The sequence below is a fragment of the Larimichthys crocea genome, chromosome III (assembly GCF_000972845.2).
Source record: "Larimichthys crocea isolate SSNF chromosome III, L_crocea_2.0, whole genome shotgun sequence".
Lineage (NCBI taxonomy): Eukaryota > Metazoa > Chordata > Actinopteri > Sciaenidae > Larimichthys > Larimichthys crocea.
The window spans coordinates 41,584,339-41,601,251 of NC_040013.1; the positions used below are offsets into that span (position 1 = coordinate 41,584,339).

At 40.5% G+C, this 16,913-nt stretch overlaps 1 protein-coding gene across 2 annotated transcripts in view; it reads left to right on the forward strand.

Annotated features, from left to right (window-relative positions):
* Positions 1–16,913, forward strand: part of LOC104934847 (spermatid perinuclear RNA-binding protein) — a 74,876-nt gene that overhangs the window by 46,282 nt on the left and 11,681 nt on the right. For both annotated transcript variants that reach the window (XM_019272326.2, XM_019272327.2), the window contains exons 7-12: positions 1,033–1,128; positions 1,301–1,412; positions 3,814–3,911; positions 6,371–6,464; positions 6,803–6,871; positions 15,439–15,647. In XM_019272326.2, the coding sequence (XP_019127871.1) occupies positions 1,033–1,128; positions 1,301–1,412; positions 3,814–3,911; positions 6,371–6,464; positions 6,803–6,871; positions 15,439–15,647 (678 nt within the window). The remainder of the gene's footprint in view (positions 1–1,032; positions 1,129–1,300; positions 1,413–3,813; positions 3,912–6,370; positions 6,465–6,802; positions 6,872–15,438; positions 15,648–16,913) is intronic.

Sequence of the window (16,913 nt, forward strand, 5' to 3'; positions counted from 1 at the left end):
CTACTTGCAGCGGCAGTGGACAAAGAGGCGAGAGCATCATTCATATACTGTACTACTACTACTATCACAAATGGAAATCTTTGTTTCCATAATATTTGTATTAATCACAGTATTTCCCTCACAGTTTTATTGATCACTTCCTACCAAACTTATCAACTGTAACATTAAACAAACATTAAATTAGATAGAAACCCATAAAACAACATTGTCAAATGTTAAATGAACTTAATAAACTTTCAAGTTTATTTCTAAAGTTTTCAGAGCGTCAGTACTGACTTTACAAGAAAATTAAAAATTCATCACTGCTGCAACTATAGTACTTGCAGGTGTGAGGGTACAGGATGTGTTTCATCTACTGTAGGCTGAGGCTCCAGACTATTTCACAAATCTAAAAAGCAGAGCCCTTGGCACGGTGAAATGGCTCAGCAGACATCATCCATCACATCTACTGGTGCTGGAACAGGGGGAACAACTAGATTTTTGTCCTCCAAGTTTTTAAGTGTTATGGTAATAAAGTGATCAGTGGGGAAGCTTGTCATTTTGTGTCATAATGTCACAAGTACAAAACTGGAGGGTGCAGCTGATCTAAATACGTCTGTGTGATCTCTAAAACTTACTGTCTGCATAAGTAGTGGATGCCCAAAGCATCCAGAGCAACATGTAAGCCATTCAGAAGATGAATAATGTTTTATATATTCTATGTTCTGGTCTTGATACTAGTATTTTATCTCCTGAGAAAGATTTTTGGAGTATCACTTTAGCTATTCCAGACTGCATGTTTATCCCCCTCAGAGGCTAAACTTAATAGAATTCATGCCAGCGGAAACCAGCTAAATTTTTGTCACATTATTAGATGAATATCAAATTGAATTTCTCACAATGGTATCGAGTGCATATTGGCATTTCAGGGGTTGTGAAAATGTCTCCCTGAGCCATCCCATATATCTTGTAGGTTCTGCTGCTGAGCCAGACTGCAGTCTTGTTGAAATGCTCCTCATGCTGTCACTAAGTTTTGTCCGTCTGTCCCCCCAGGCCAGAGTCACTGATCTCAAGTCCTGCGTTATCGTCTTGAGGATTTTCAGAGACATGTGCAACAGACTGCCAGGTTGGCAGCCTCTTAAAGGATGGGTAGGTGACGGCCACTGAATTACAATGACTTCTTGTAGATCTCAGTAGTAGACTAAAATGTTGGCCCTGTGTGTTTCTACAAGATGTGTTATAAACTCTCTGTCTGAATCATGACTGTAATTGATTAAGTGTATGCTGTGCTGGGTGTCCTCTCTCTGTCCGCCCTTTACAGCCTCTGGAGCTGATCTGTGAAAAGGCCATTGCCACCTGTAACCGGCCGATGGGTCCAGGTGAGGCGCTGCGACGCGTCATGGAGTGCATCGCCTCAGGAATTCTCCTGCCAGGTCAGTGATCAGACCTTCACAGCAATCTCCAAGTTTGGACTTTCCCCTTCTCTTCTAAACTCCAGGCCAGGACCATTTTATGAACCCTGGCGGTTATTGCCAATAAAAATATGTGGTGAATTGTCAAGTGAGATTTAGAGGCAGGACACGCGCCTGCAGAATTTATAGAATGAGGAATGAACAGAGGTGAACGTGTACAAAAGGATAAATCTCCATATCAAACTTATCTACTCAAGTTGAAATGTTTTCATGTTAACAGAAAAATGTCAGCTATACCAAGTCACAGGATCTTCTCTGTCACTGACAGGTTAAATCACTGTGATGTAGAAAACCTCTTTGCTGTCAGGTTTGGGAACACACTGTTTATGGCTAGAAGACATCACCTGGAAAATGAGTCAGATTTGTGCAGTTGGCCTCAAACAGGTACTGGCACATTTTCAGGTGAATCGTGAAGAGGATGCAGTTCTGGGCATTTTTCAAAGGAGTTGAACTTGATTGATTTTTAATGGAAATAACGTTTGGCAGTTTGAGGAGCTCCTGAGGAGCACTTGGTGAAGGGGATCTCCAACCTGAAGTCACTGAGACCATCAAAAAGGCTGGCAGACATGGGTGTCTGTTCCCATCTTTAAAAAAACTGGAGGGCGCGCGTCAAGTATCAGCGTATTTTAGTGTTCAGACTCCATCTGAAAGCTTATCTTAAAGTGTCAAATCAGTAGCTTTGTGGAGTCTTTCCTGGTTGTAAAACAGTGGGCCAGCCATTTATTCTTGGAAAAGACTTCTATCCATGATCCTCAGGGAGTCTTTATTTGAAACACTGTAGGAATGCACGCTTTCAGGGCTGCTACCAGCCATTCAGACCAACTATTTCTGAGATTTCCAAGGATAGAAGTTGAAAACACAGCCAAATTTGGTTTTAATTTAAATCACTACTTTTGATATGATGCATCTAATTTGCAGTAGAAATTATGTATTTTACAGTGTTCTCTACAAACGCACACAATAAGCATTAAAAGTAAAATAAAACAATTGTTTTTATGGCGGCCAGGCATTCAAATCTTTTAATATGTTATTGTGGGTTGTCATGTAGGCAGCATATGATGTGCCCTCTGTTCAGTTTTAATCTTGCAAATGATGAAATTCTTTCATTTGGAAATTAATATATGTGAGACATCAGAGGTTAAGAGTGGACCACAGTGAATGAATCTAGGAGGCAAAATGAAATTATTGTTTGACAGTCAAATAAAAGCAGCAAAGACATTTGAAAAAAGGGTTAGAAAAAAATGAAAACATTTTGTAGACTCTTAATTTCTCTAGCTATTTAAAATCATTGTTTCACCGTTTATGATCAGTGCATTTGTTATGAAACCTGCAACAAACCTATGTCATGAAAGATAGACCTGGAGTGGAACAGTGTCATTTCTCGTCATTTTCTGCTGTAGTCATACAGAAAACTGTAAGACTTTCTGGACGACTGTGCTCCACTTTCACTTTGCACTGCTTCTACTGTATATCCTGATGACAAATAAAAAACAACATATATGTAATGTTTAAAAAAGGAATCAGCCCATGGATCGAAAACAAGATTTAAATATAAGCTAAAGAGGCAAATAAAGTAAGACACCAACATGCTCAGAAGCATTTTTATTCTCCAGAGAAACATTGAGAAAGATCTTTAATAAATGTGTTTCAGGATAACCCCACTATTTATCTACAACCTCTTTACAAACGGGGGTCCTGAAGTTTCATGGCCACAAGTATCAACAATGATTCAGTATAGTTTCACCTACCTTCAGCCTTATACTACTCTACAGTGCCTTAATGGTTTCCTAATTGTCGTGCAGTTTCCCCTCAGGCCTCCTTAAGAGAGTCCTGGTGGATTCAAAGTGGCATGAATTATGGTTTAATTTAACGTTTAACTTGTATTTCGTTCAGTAAAAGTTGTTGTTTGAGTATCTCTTCTGGGATTTCCTTTTTTTTCTCGAGCAATCAGAGTGACAAATGTTTCCTATCCAGCTCTAATAAAAAGAAACATGTTCACAGATTTATTTTTTCCTCCACTCTTCTCTCTCTTTTTCTAATCCTTTATCTGGGAAACATTCAGGTCCTATCTTTGATCAGTGCAGCGAGTTCGCCTTTGTGATGATGTGATTGGATTTTTTAAATGTGGTTCAGGGTTTCTTCTCAGCATTGAAATGGCAGGTTATTCCCCGAATACCTCTGAATCATTGACGAGTTACTGCTGCATTCAGATTGTACACAGCAGGAGTAAGTAAATTATTTCTGTGTGTTTTCCTGTCTAGTGAAATGAAGCTGAGTTCAAAGTGTGTGTTGCTGTTTGCCGGCCTCTCCTGTCTGAGTCAGAACCTGGTTTGGAAAACACTGACGTGGTTTCTCTTTACAGGAGGTCCTGGAGTACACGACCCCTGTGAGAGGGAACCAACAGACGTCCTTTCTGACCTCAGCGCACAGCAGGCTGACGCCATCACAGATAGTGCGCAGGTTAGCTCGCTTTTCCCATCAGCTTCTTCTACTACTCTTCATTCTTTCTTCTTCTGCAGTGATGAAAGAAAAATATTTCACCAGAGTTCTCATGATTTGTTAAAAAAACATATTATTCTTAAGCAAGAGTAACAATGAGGTGTGGAGATCAGCAATGATAGCTGTGCATTGATGTGTTGCTGATTTTCTATGGCACCTATTTACATACTGAAGTCCAAGGGCCACAGTGAGCTGACCACCCTCCGCTGTTACACATAGGGTACATTCGAATAGTCAATAAAATTACCTTCTAAGTCCTTTCCTAACCACTTCTCCTTGACCTCAATGAAACCGTCGTAAGGTCAAGGAAAGATGTGAAGGAGAATTCATAGGGAGTTAGGAGAAGATCACTGCAGTGTTCAGAGAATCCGACTGCACTTACACTACGGCTACGTCATTATGGGACAGCGGGTGTTATTGATGTGATCTGTGGCAAAACTACAAAGTTCAGAAGAAGGACTGCAAAATGCAAAAAGTATCTGAGCTTTTTCTCCCTCGCGCTCTTACAGTGTTGTTTCATGCAAGATATATAAACGCGAACAACCCTGTAAAAATAGCTCCTTTTCTTTCCTTAAGATTTAGAGAATTTCAACAGCACTTACCATGGCAGTTACGTAAATACTTTGGGTCATTTCACTCAGTTAGGAACCTTCCCAACTGAAATTGACTATTCGGCCACACCCATGCTATGGTAGGACAGTGGGAGGGGTGTCAAATAATCTGTGAATCAGCTTGAAAAAGTCCATAAATAAATAAATACCCGTCACAGTTCCCTAGATCCCAATGAGGCGTCTTTCAAATGTCTTATTTTGTGAAGTCCAAAATCCTGTTTCCTGATCTTTCCTTGCTGATACAAAAAAAGAGGGGTTAATACCTGACTACAGGTCTGTGGGATCTCTCAGCGTAAAATATCCATCTACAATATATTCCACCGTAAGATCCAGGCTTGATTTGCCAACAAGAAGTTCAAACAACCGGTGATATTTTTTGTTTTAATTATTTCCACCTGTTCCAGAAACGGAGGGCTCAGGTTTGTTTGTTTTTCATTTACTTGTCTTTTGCTGGAGCAGTTAAAGAGTTAATGCCTTGCTCAGGGGCACTTTGACATTAGCTTTTAAGGAAGATTGGAGCATTTCCCTTTAATATTTTCCCTTCTGCTCCAGGAGCATGAATGTTAAAAGCTTCCATTAACAGGCCGTTGTATCTTCCTCTTGGCCACAGCTGCCCAGCTCTTAACTAATCCCAAAGGTCATTAAATCTTTATCAAGTCTGGGATGAAAAAACATTAAAATTTCTCCATTAAAAAATCTGTTCCATCTTTAATAAACAACAGAGGGACTTGTTTATCACCAAGTTGAGAATTTTTAGTTGTTTTCAGAGATTATAGTCCAGACTATGAAAGTGTAGTTTACAAGCAGAGCTCCTCCCTGGAGGTGAATTGATGCTGTAAAACCTCAGATGTGTTCTGATCGTAGGTGTGCTTTTAACTTAACTTACAGAATAGAAAGTCTTTCATTTGAGCTGTTGCTTTATGGATGTCTCAACAGCTCCCCTGTAGAGCATTATAAAACTTCCCTTCCTGTTTTCCTGTTATAAAACCAGCCGCAGACCCTTACTTAACTGAGCAGAATCATTAGCTGCGCCGAGAAAGAAAAGCTCAGCCTCGGCCATGCACCTCACGAGAAAGTGAAACATCCCACTGGGGTGTATTCCACACTGACCACTGCACCAAAGTCAGCATTTCGTCCAGGAAACCAGATGCTCAAACGCGCCACCCACACTGATTGAAGGAGGGTTATTTAAAGTGAGTCCTCTGCCACCCCGCTCAAGCCCTGAGCTCACGTCAGCACTATTAATAGCCACGTGGCCACAGCCCGGACTCTGACCTTAAATAAGCTTCTCCTCAGTGCTGTGGATGCTTGACGAACTGGCAGCCTAATTAGCCACCTAATGAGTGTGGGAACACTCTTCCCTGTTTACGCCCACACCAACACTACTACAACCACTGCTCCTGCTAACGTCACCACTGCTACAGCACACACACACACACAGCACACGGAACAGCAAAGTCTGGAAAATGTGGGCTCTGTGCTGAGAAATATGAAGACATCCTAAAATTCATCTTTTCCTCCCTCACTCGCTCTCAGTTTCTGCCTCCCTGCCAGTTCTTCTTCTCCTTTGTGCCTGCCCACTGAGTGTTTTATTCCTCCCCGCTTTAATGCATGAAGTTTCTCCTAACAGAATTAACTGGTTTACACAAACGTCAGACAGCTCACGCGAGTTTCTCCGAAAATTAAAGCTTATTGATCGGAGAGTAAATGGTATTGTTGCTGCCTCTACTGAGTGCAGAGTTCTGTTGCTTTACCAATACAGGGATGTGTCCTTATTCTGTGTGTGTGTGTGTGTGTGTGTGTTTTCAGCATGCGTTACGCCTCCTTGCCTTTGGACAGCTTTACAAGGTCTTGAATATGGATCCTCTCCCCGCCAGCAAGCCCTCACCAAGGCTGCTAGAAGGTGTGTGTTCAGTTGTGTTTGTGGTTTCATATGAATCAGTTTAGGTGCAACGGTATGTCTCTATGCTGTTTAGTCTGTGTCTGTTTATATGCATAATGTCTGTTTTCATCTGTGTATCCATGTGTGTCTGTTTGGTTTCCTATTTTTATCTCCCCTCCATATTCTACTTTTCTTCTGTCTTTGCCGCCCTATGAAGCAGCTTGAATGCCTTCTCTGTTTAGATAAATTCTGGATATGTATAATGATAATAATTATATGTTTAGATGTCTTCTCTCCCTCTATCTCTCTCAGTCTGCGTAATGTTTCAGGTGATCAGTCTGTTTGTTTCCACTCTGCAGGCGGCTGTCATAAGAGGCATCGGGAGGACATCGGGTCAGACGACAGAGACTTCATCAAAAGGGCGAAAGGTGACTTCAACCATCGAGTCGCTTTTTTCAGAGAATCAGGGTTTGCTCAGATGATCTAAATCCTCTTCCACTCACCTCTGAAACACTACAATGGACTAGTGGAGGTGTTAGAATACACATTACTAAAGGCAGACTGATTTATGTGGTCAATAGTGGCCTTGTATTAAATACTGTCTTAAGGTCTGCGGGATCAAAGTGCAGACACAGCAGAATCAGCTGTAATTCATTTATGTTGGACATTGATGAAACTTGTTGAGTCGGAATTAATTCACTTCATTTAGTTCAACTCATGCTGAAGCCAGCGCAGTGCTTTTTTTTTTTAAATTGTTGTCTCTGGGAAAGTTTAATCATTTTGTTTTGAGTTCTCTAAACTGAGAGGGTTCAGTAACACAGTCATGGTGGCTCTCACTCATCATTTAAAGTCACCGTTGCCCCCTACACAATGTTTGAGTGTTTTTTGGATGGTGGGAAGGCCGACTCAGTCACAAATGCAACAAGACTAAATGTGCTGCAGTACAAGACACTGTACATCTGTACAGTACAACGTAAGACACTCATTGTGTAGTCTCGGTTACCACTCAGCCTGTGAGATGTGAGATGAAAAAAGGAAAATTAGTTTGAGTAACATATCATGGATGTACTACCATAATACTATGAAATAGGTTTTGACAACTCTGGAATTGGTTATGAGCAGTTGAATTACCGCTTGTATTCCAAGAACACATATTTGACTTGCAAATGCAGTGTGTCGGATTGCTTTGCGGCAAATTGTTGAACGCATTGTTTTTGCTCCAACAATGCTGCATTTTACTGCCAGAGCAAGCTGACAGTGTAAAATAAATGAAGGGGCTATATTTTTGGGCATAGTGCTAATGTCGGTCAGCAGGCCCAGGCTGGCCATCGGGAGAAGCAGCCCAACAGACCAGCATTAAGAATGCTAAATACAATGTTTCAATCAATGATAAAACCCAGCAATGGAGAGAAAATATGGACAGCACAGAAGAAAGGCAGAATGAGAGAAAGTGAAAAGGTGGAGTTGATACGAAGCACATTAAAAGGAAAAAAAAGGCCTGCAGTAGAGTGCGGCAGATATGTTCACAATCAAGAGATGACATGCGCGCAGAGCCGTAATATCACAGTCACTGCTAATTGTTGTTATTTAAATAATAATAAATGGCACAAATACTTTGGGGTTGGTAGGAAAGCAGGAAATGTGTCTGCCCCATAACTATGAACAACTGATGCTCTAAATCATGCACAAAAGCATAAAACATAGTCTTTTGAGCCGATATTACAAACTCATATTTGTCAAACCAACATCAAGTGTTTGTCTCTTAACAGCAGATAAGTGGCTATTGATTGAGGACTTTGTTGCTTAGTTGTAGCTAATGACAATGACAAAAGGCTCTGGTGTTCTTCGTGTGTGTGGTGTGTGGTGTGTGTGTGCTGGACAGCTGTAAACTACCACTGACCATAGTTGACTGCACTCGTTGTGTGAAAGGTGGAAAATTGAGCAGTGAGACTGAGCTTTTCTTAGAAATCCGGACACTGTTTGAGGGGGATCAAACCTGCCTGTCAGGGTAGAAAACGACATCCTGCTGTCACATGGTATTCACTTCAATCTCTGTATCAAAGGAGAGAAAGTACCCTGCCTCTGTTTGAATGTGATCAGTTGTAGGCCAGTGTCTGTAATTTTGCAGTCATGTCTGATATCTTCACAACATCATAATAGGAATCCAGTGTAGCGCATTAAATTGTCACCAGCTCATCGTGTATCACTGTATCTCAAAGCGGTGTCATCACTCAGCTGCATTAAACAGGTTAAAAAAGCAGTTAAAATCCTACAAGGAGCTGTTGCGGCTGATGTTGAGTGTAGCATTTCCTTGAAGTAGAAGTTATCAGATTTCCAGAGAAAAGAGGAGGAGAAGAAGCTGGCAGAGCTGAAGCATTCAGTGAGGTTCAGAGTAGAAGAGGTCTTAATGTCAGTGAGATTTGAGTTCCAACGTCTTTATCAGGACATTACAGAGTCTTACGGTGTGTTGTCAAGTGAAATTGTGATTCTTGTCAGGATCAAAAGTTATACACTCAACAAAAATGCTTTTGTTTTTGCTTGAGCTAAAGTAAAAGATCTGAGACTTCCACTATGCAGACAAAAAGTTATAATATTTCTCAGATTTGGTCCATGTAAGTGAATAACTTCACATCAACTTGACAAGTGTGACTTTTTAAGATGCTGATTAAACAGTGTGATTATTGCACAGGTGTATACTATATACAAAAGAGACAGGTGCATGCAGATGTTCTGAAAACAACAGAAAGTCAAACATTATCTATTGTTTCCTTATTATGTTTAGTTTAACAACGCAGTCAGCAGCTCAGTCTAACTGAATCAAATCTGAACACTGACTTGCTGCACATATTTTTAGATTCAGTGTGACTTACACCTTCCCAGATTGTGATTATATGCAACGTCCATCAAAAAAGAAACATCCATAAATCTGCTTAGAATTAGAGAAAGAAGATTGTCGCACAGAACTTGCCTGAAAATCACATTTTGAGGTTTTCGTCAGTGAAAAGCGATCCAGAGATAGGAACGAATAGCTAATAGTATATGTTTAGTTGTGCCAATTTCCTAAATTTGGATGATGTTAAGTTGTTGGGGCAATTTTGTGTCAGATTTCAGAATTCAGTAGCACACTTCCAATACCGATAAAATCCATCCATCCATTCTGTATCTATAACTGCTTATCACCATCATCAGGGTCATGTTGGGACTGGAGCCTATCCCAGATGACTTTGGGTGAGAGGCGGGGTACATGCTGGACATGTTGCCAGTTCTTCACAGAGCAAATGGAGACAAACAACCATTCACACTCACATTCACAACTACAGCCAATTTAGAGCCACCATTTAACCTATCAAGTGCATGTCTTTGGACTGTGGGAGGAAGCCGTAGGAGTACCTGGAGAGAATCCATGCAGACACAGGGAGAACATGCAAACTCCACAAAGAACCACCACCGGTGTGTAGTATTTAGTGGCATCTAGTGGTGGGCTAGCAGACAACTGAATACCCCTCACCACACCCCCCATTCCAATCATGTAGGAGAAACTACAGAACCTATGTAGAGCCAGTTGTTGGTTTGTCCGTACGTGGCTACTGTAGAAAAAAGGTTCAGAGGATCATTTATTGCGACATAGCCTAAAAATTATAAGCCATATTGCCCAGCCCTACTCCTTATACGACTACTCCCTGAGTATTATTACCATGGGGGATATGTAAAGAAGAAAGTATTGAAGGTAACAATGGTGATGTATTTGCTTAGTGTGCCTGGTGATTTTCAGATTAAAAGACAAGTAAAGCAGCCGCACCCTGTTGCATGAAAGGTTGTTTGAGCAGCACTATATTTTATTTGGCAGGCGCTGCTACACACTGAAGTACAATTGTTGATGTTGAAACATTGATGGTACATAACTCAGAATTTCACTTCTACCCTGGACATGTAGGTTCTTTTTTTCCCCACGAATCAGCAAAGCTGCCTTCCTGTGAGTGCCCTGAAAGTTCAGTCAGCTGATTATGAACAGAATCATAGAGGTTGCTGCACTATGGAGATATTAAAGTGTCACTCACCAGTTGCAGCTTTCTAGTTCAGACACAATCGACCAACATCACATTTAAGTTTAATTTTTGTGTTTGTTTTTTTGGCACTTCTACAGCTCTGCATGTTGACTGGCAGTCAAACAAGAGAAAAGAATAAAACGTTTCGCCCAGATGATACGGGGCTACGGTCATATTCTTCAGTTCTATACGTTAATCATTGATCATCTTTCTGATGTTTAATTATGATGATTGAGATCTCACTGTAATAATGCTTTATGGGTACATGTGATGAATAGGTGGTACATGTGCTATAAATAGGCACAGGCATGTGTCACAGTTGCATATAATGATAGCTGTTCTGATGCTGTGGGAGAACCTCACTGATGCAACGCGGGCACAAGTATTGATATGCAAACAGAGGTTTAAAAGAATTTTGTTACGGAAATGAAACTAGTTCATGTATGCCTGTTTCCACAATGATTGAGATTTGACAAAAAAAAGAATGCATATCCATATTTCTGTCTTTGTGTGTAAACACAGTTTGAGGACTGCAGTGGACTGACAGGACTTATGTTAGTCTCTCTGCGTCCGTACACAGGTAGCAGCAAGGATTAGGGGTGATCAGGAATTACAACATTTCAATTTCATAATGATGCCCTTTGAAAAAAAAAACTACTAATCAGGAATATTTGATAAAGACATAATTTCTCTTATCTGATGCCACAAATAGGCTTTGCTATCATTGCCATATTCAGAATGTCGTTAGTTTAATGCATATCTGCAGAAAGTATGAGCGCAGCATCCTTAACCTCAGAGAAGCTGAGGTGGGCTTATGTTAATAATAGCAGTAAAGAGTAGTCACAGTGCAGCTACTGTAGCCCTATCCATAGCATCATAGATTTAACCACAAATGCAGCAGTAGCCTGGGCACTAAGCATCTCCACAGCCATGGTTTTACTCAGCAGGGCCAGGCAGCTGTGCAAAGAGCTGGTGGCTGTAAAACATCTGAGCTTGGCCATATGAAAGGAGGAATGAGCACTCAAGTAAAAGGTCACATCATGTCCTGTTTCTGTAGTATCTACAGAGTGTTTCCCTAAACTATGTCAACAACACACTAACTGTTCTTGTGAATCAGAGCGAACTTAATGCAAGATGTCGTACAGAAAATAAATTCCCACAGTGACTGTTGAGGAGCTCTGTACACTTGTGTTTATTAACTGTGAGCAAAGTTCAAATGTAGTTTTCAGTCGAGGGCAGCTCTCTGTGTGTTGGTGTGGCATCAGCATTAGTGGTGACTCTGTGCTATGGCAGTGTGTTGATCCTGATTTCTTAACTCTGCTGTTTTCAAATTGTCATATTTCTTAGCTGACACAACGTCATGTGGTGCTGTCGAGATGTGATTTACAGCGTTGTGTTTGGACTCCCGACTGCTTTGTTCTGCTGATAGATTTTGCTTTTCTAGTGTTGTAGTGACATTTAGTCATTAGTAGTTTTTTTGTACAGACGACAACTTCCACTTTAACAGCTTCATTTGTTCTGAACACGTTTGTTTGTCTCCTCTGCAGTACAATTAAGGGCATTTTCAGACCTATCATTGTCTTGCTGTGTTCTGCATCGGTTGGTTAACTTGTTGTGACTTCTGTTAAGTTCACTTTCTTTTCACACAAAAAGTACTGAATAAATTTAGCCCATATTCTGCTTCTTTGCTAGTCCAATCAACACCTCCTTCACTCCCTGGCCAGCTGCTAGCAATGCTGATTTCAAACACACCTGCTTGCCTCTAAGCTGTGTCAGACCGAGGTGAGCTCACGTTCCCACCATGAACATAACGCTCCAGAATTCATTTGTGACCAGACTGATATTTTCTCTCTCTTACTCTCTTTCTCCCTGTCGGTGTCACCGTAATTAAATCATCCCTCGGCGGGACGATCCTCCCCAGCAACTCTCATCTGCTTCCAGTTCAAAGGAGGTGATGGGAGGCAGAGATACAGAGGAATTAATACTGCAGGCTGCTGCCGCACAATTATCTCACTGCATCCCACTGTGCACGCATGCACGCACACACACGTTGGTGTACGGAAGTACTGTACACTCACACCACGCACACAGTGCATTAACACCTCCCCCTCTCTTCCTCCCAGCACCTGTCCATCAGCACCATCACATTTATCTTCTTACACAGCGTCTCCATCCATATTCATACTGAACCACCTTTCAGTATGAATCTGTCAGAAGCTCGCAGTCATTTTGCACAGTGACTGCAGGACAAAAGACAAGTATTTGAGAGGCTGCTTTACGCTTCACCAGCATGAAGTATTCTCTCAGTGACTCCTGTTATAGAGAAGGCAGCATATGCGCGTGGCCATTTGTAAAGAATCAATATTGCAATAATTATCACATCGATATGTTAAAGACTAAAGTAATCACATGTTATAAACTGGTCTAGCTGTTCATGCCATGTCCTAGAGAAATATGACAATGTAAAAACATGATCACATACAGTGACAGACAGACTTTGTTAAAGACCAAAAAAAAACTACTTGTCTCAAGGTTTCTTATACAATACTAGAGCGTGATGATGAATGATGATGCTAATTATCACTCAGCTCACCATCATCAAATCCATCCTTGATTAAAAGCCGTTTCGCTTTGAAATACTTTCAAATATCTCAGATGAAGATATAATATCTATTATGCCTGACACAATATCATCCTGATAATAACCCAACCTGACAGACGTAGGCACCAGCAATGAAAATGAGCATCAGGCTCAGTAATTGATGGCTTTGTCTAATGTACTGTATAGTATGCAGTGGACGACAATAAGCACCTGGCAACATCTCAATAGAAATATTTTTGCCTTCCTTGACATGTTGTATGTCGTCGGCCAATAGGAGCACAGAGGGAAATTAGAGGAGGAATGATGATGTTGATGCTGTGAACTGTGTAACATGGGAACACAAGTCAGCCAGTTCCATGCACATCCGGACACCATTGTTTCTTTTACGTTTTTGTTTCAGGAAGACATTCCTTAGCACCTCCATCCAGATGACATCACACACATCACGAAAGCTGGCTAGCTGTGATTGGTCAGGGACTAACACATAGTCTGTCATGTCTCTCAGCCAAGTCATGGCAAGAATTTATGAGGCAGACAAACAGACAAAAGTAATGCGCTGTCTAAACCCAGCATTATTTGCAGGCACGTTGGCCTTCTTTTGGACTCCAAAAATGTTGCATGTTAACATCAAATATCTGAGACCCCTCAAATGATCTGCTGAAAGATTATGGTGTAAAGCTTTACCAAAAGTGTCCATGATTTCAGAAGCTGCTTTGTTTTGAAGATGTAAAATGTAGGCGGCTTTCAGTTTGTGCAATAATTAATCAAAGGAGACCATTCTTCTGCCGAGTATTTAGTGATTTTCATTTGTAAAAGTCTCAAAAAAACAGCTAGATTACTGTACTGCTGTATTACTTACATTACATTCACAGAGGCAGCTACTTGAAAGTGAGTGACAATAGGTGCATTCAACCTTCACAGAAACAACAGCAGAAGCTTTTTTCTGATTCCTCTAACTTGAAAGCAGAAATCACGATTATGAATTTACAGCCTCTAAGTGGTATTTTGTATAATACAGTAATATTAAAGGTCATGGTCAGGTTTCATTTTAATTCAGTGTTTCTTGTTGTCACCTAATCTTTTGTATCTGGAAAGTACAATTGACAAAGTTGGACTTAAAGCGAGAATGGGAAAAAGCATTTATTATGGAGCAGTGTGCAGTTTTGTTATAATAGATGTCACCAAGTGTCACTGTATCATTTTCAATTCATATGTGAGATTTTACTGCTCAGGCACTCTGGAGAAGCACAGTGCTCCGCTCGTCTCTTGTCAGTGTGGAGGTGTAAAGTGTCCCTGACTGAGTGTGTCAGGAGTGTAAGACCAGGGGCAGTGTCAGTCATCTCAGTCTCATCAGTTGGTTATTAACAGTGAAGACAGCTCGGTCAATGAAACGGCTGGTTCTGTATTCATGAGGGAAGTGAGCGCTCTGTTTTAATACTTATTACTCTACTTATTGATGGAGACTGACCAAAGATGGAGTCCGTGCTCAAGAGATCAGCCTGTTTCTTTAGGTTTTAAGTGTCAGTATTTTTTCACACTGAAATTAAATTAGTCCGCACACGTTTTAATATGTTGAGATGAGTGTTTTTGCATCATCATAACAAAATTCAAAGGACCATACTATACACCCAGTGCCTTTTTATTTTGCCTACAATCTTAAAAGAAGATGGTTTAAATCACTTTTATACTGGAATAATTTGTCAGGTTTTTGGTTTTGCTGAATGTATTTACCTTCATGTTCAGTTAAAATGTAGACTGAGTACTGTTATATTGTTATTTTTTGTGGCAGTTTATTCATTTTATTTTTATTCCTCACTTGTAACTGAGATGAAGAGCCCTATCCTACACCCTAGTTTCCAGCCGACACTGTTGCCCAGAGCTCATGTTGTGTAAATAGCTAATGTATTTGCACACATCTGTGCGCTTGTGGGTGTGTTGTTTTTAAAATGCAGAATGCAGAAAGGGATTGCACCACTGACAAATAAAACCTGGTCTAAAGCCAATGGCATAATATTTCCCAGCTATTTAGAGGGCCCAATGAGATGCACTTATGTTGGTGGGTTCATAATACGTGTACACAACCACAGACACACAGCAGTTCTCATACTTATTTAAATATGCTGCTCATAACAAGATGCGTACAGTTCATAGATCTAAGTTATTTTTTACAGTGAGTGGAAGTGTTTCTGTAGCGGTCTCTGTTGTTTCAGGCTTTCAGAGTAGAGATTATTGTGTGGCTTTAGTTATCAGAGCTATGGAATGTCCATCCAAATACAGCCAAAAATGTGACTTAGGCAGGTCTGAAACACATTTAAAACACCCAGCTAACATATCTCTCCACCTCTAGTACTGGACTGGAGGATGACGGATCCAAACCACCCCATGAATGCTCTGATGCGTCTAAATCAGATCCACCCGGGCCTTCAGTATCGTCTACTGTCCCAGTCAGGCCCAGTGCATGCACCGGTCTTCACCATGTCTGTGGAGATCCAGGGAACCACCTATCAGGCCACCGGGAACTCTAAGAGAACCGCCAAGCTTCAAGTAGCCCTCAAGGTATTCATCAAACAATGCATCAACAACAACAAGTAGTTTATTGACCTCTGGATAGGAGCAAAAAACAAACATCATTAATAATAATATAAATATTAAAACCAGTGCAACTTACTCTTTAAAGTTATAGCAATTACAAAAATTTAAATATTTTTAAAAAGGATTCAGTGCTGGAGGAAGATGGTTCAGTTTCATTCTCAGTTTGTCAATAACACTGGGGAACAATTTGGAAAAAAATTCTGTTGAGTTAGATTTTTATGCTGATTAAAACTAAAATTGGTGTGCTGATTCCAGCACGTCACGTTTTTTCTCCACAGCTTATCGTAGCAAAATTCCACTGATTAGCTGTATAAGACTACTTCTCGTCATAAATGCCTAAAGAACCCCGACTCCTTTTGCTATATTTATGGTAGTTTCACCATTCCAAGTCAGAGGGCAAACATCAGTGCATTTGTCAAACATATTTTGCATATTTTAAAGTATAACTCTGTGATCTAGACAAGCCATGGGCCCCTCACAAAGTGTGCAAGCAGTGTGTCGAGAGTTTATGGATGTGGACCAAAGGAACACGTGAAAAGTTGGCATTTGGTATCTCCATGGTAGATCATTGCACAGACTGTTACTTTTGATATGTGAAAACAAGCACATATCTGTTAATTACAGTATTTTTCATATTTTTTAAGAAAACGGGGATCCTATAGTTCAAAAACTTGACGTGATAGAGAAAAACTGAGATCAGTTTTGGAATCCGCACACAAAAAATGGTTAAAAACAACTCTCAGACCTAACTCAACAAAAATTGTGCTCCAAGACAACCTTGGAGTGTGAATGCCAGCTGTTGCGAGGCTCGTTCTGAGCCACTTTGGTTCTGATTTACTAAAACTGTTGTAAATCAGTATACTACACTGAGTAAGTAGTACATGCTGTATACTGTACAGTTAGTGTGGGACTCAGGTAGCTACTGACTCCATGGCAACATTATACTTCACATTTTTATTACCCAAAACATGATGGTTAGTGCCATAACTCTCATAACAACGGAAATAAGAACAAAAAATAGTCACAAATTCCATGAAAATGACTTTATTTTTGACAGCACAAAGACGCACGCTACTTTATATTCATTCATACGGTAATATGAACCAGCAGACACGTAGACTGACAACATGTGTCATTGTTTTACTAAAAAACAGGACATTATTTCTGAGTAGCTTAACCTACAGTGAATATGCAGCATATTACATGCCTGCTGAAAGCCTGAAGGGAGTA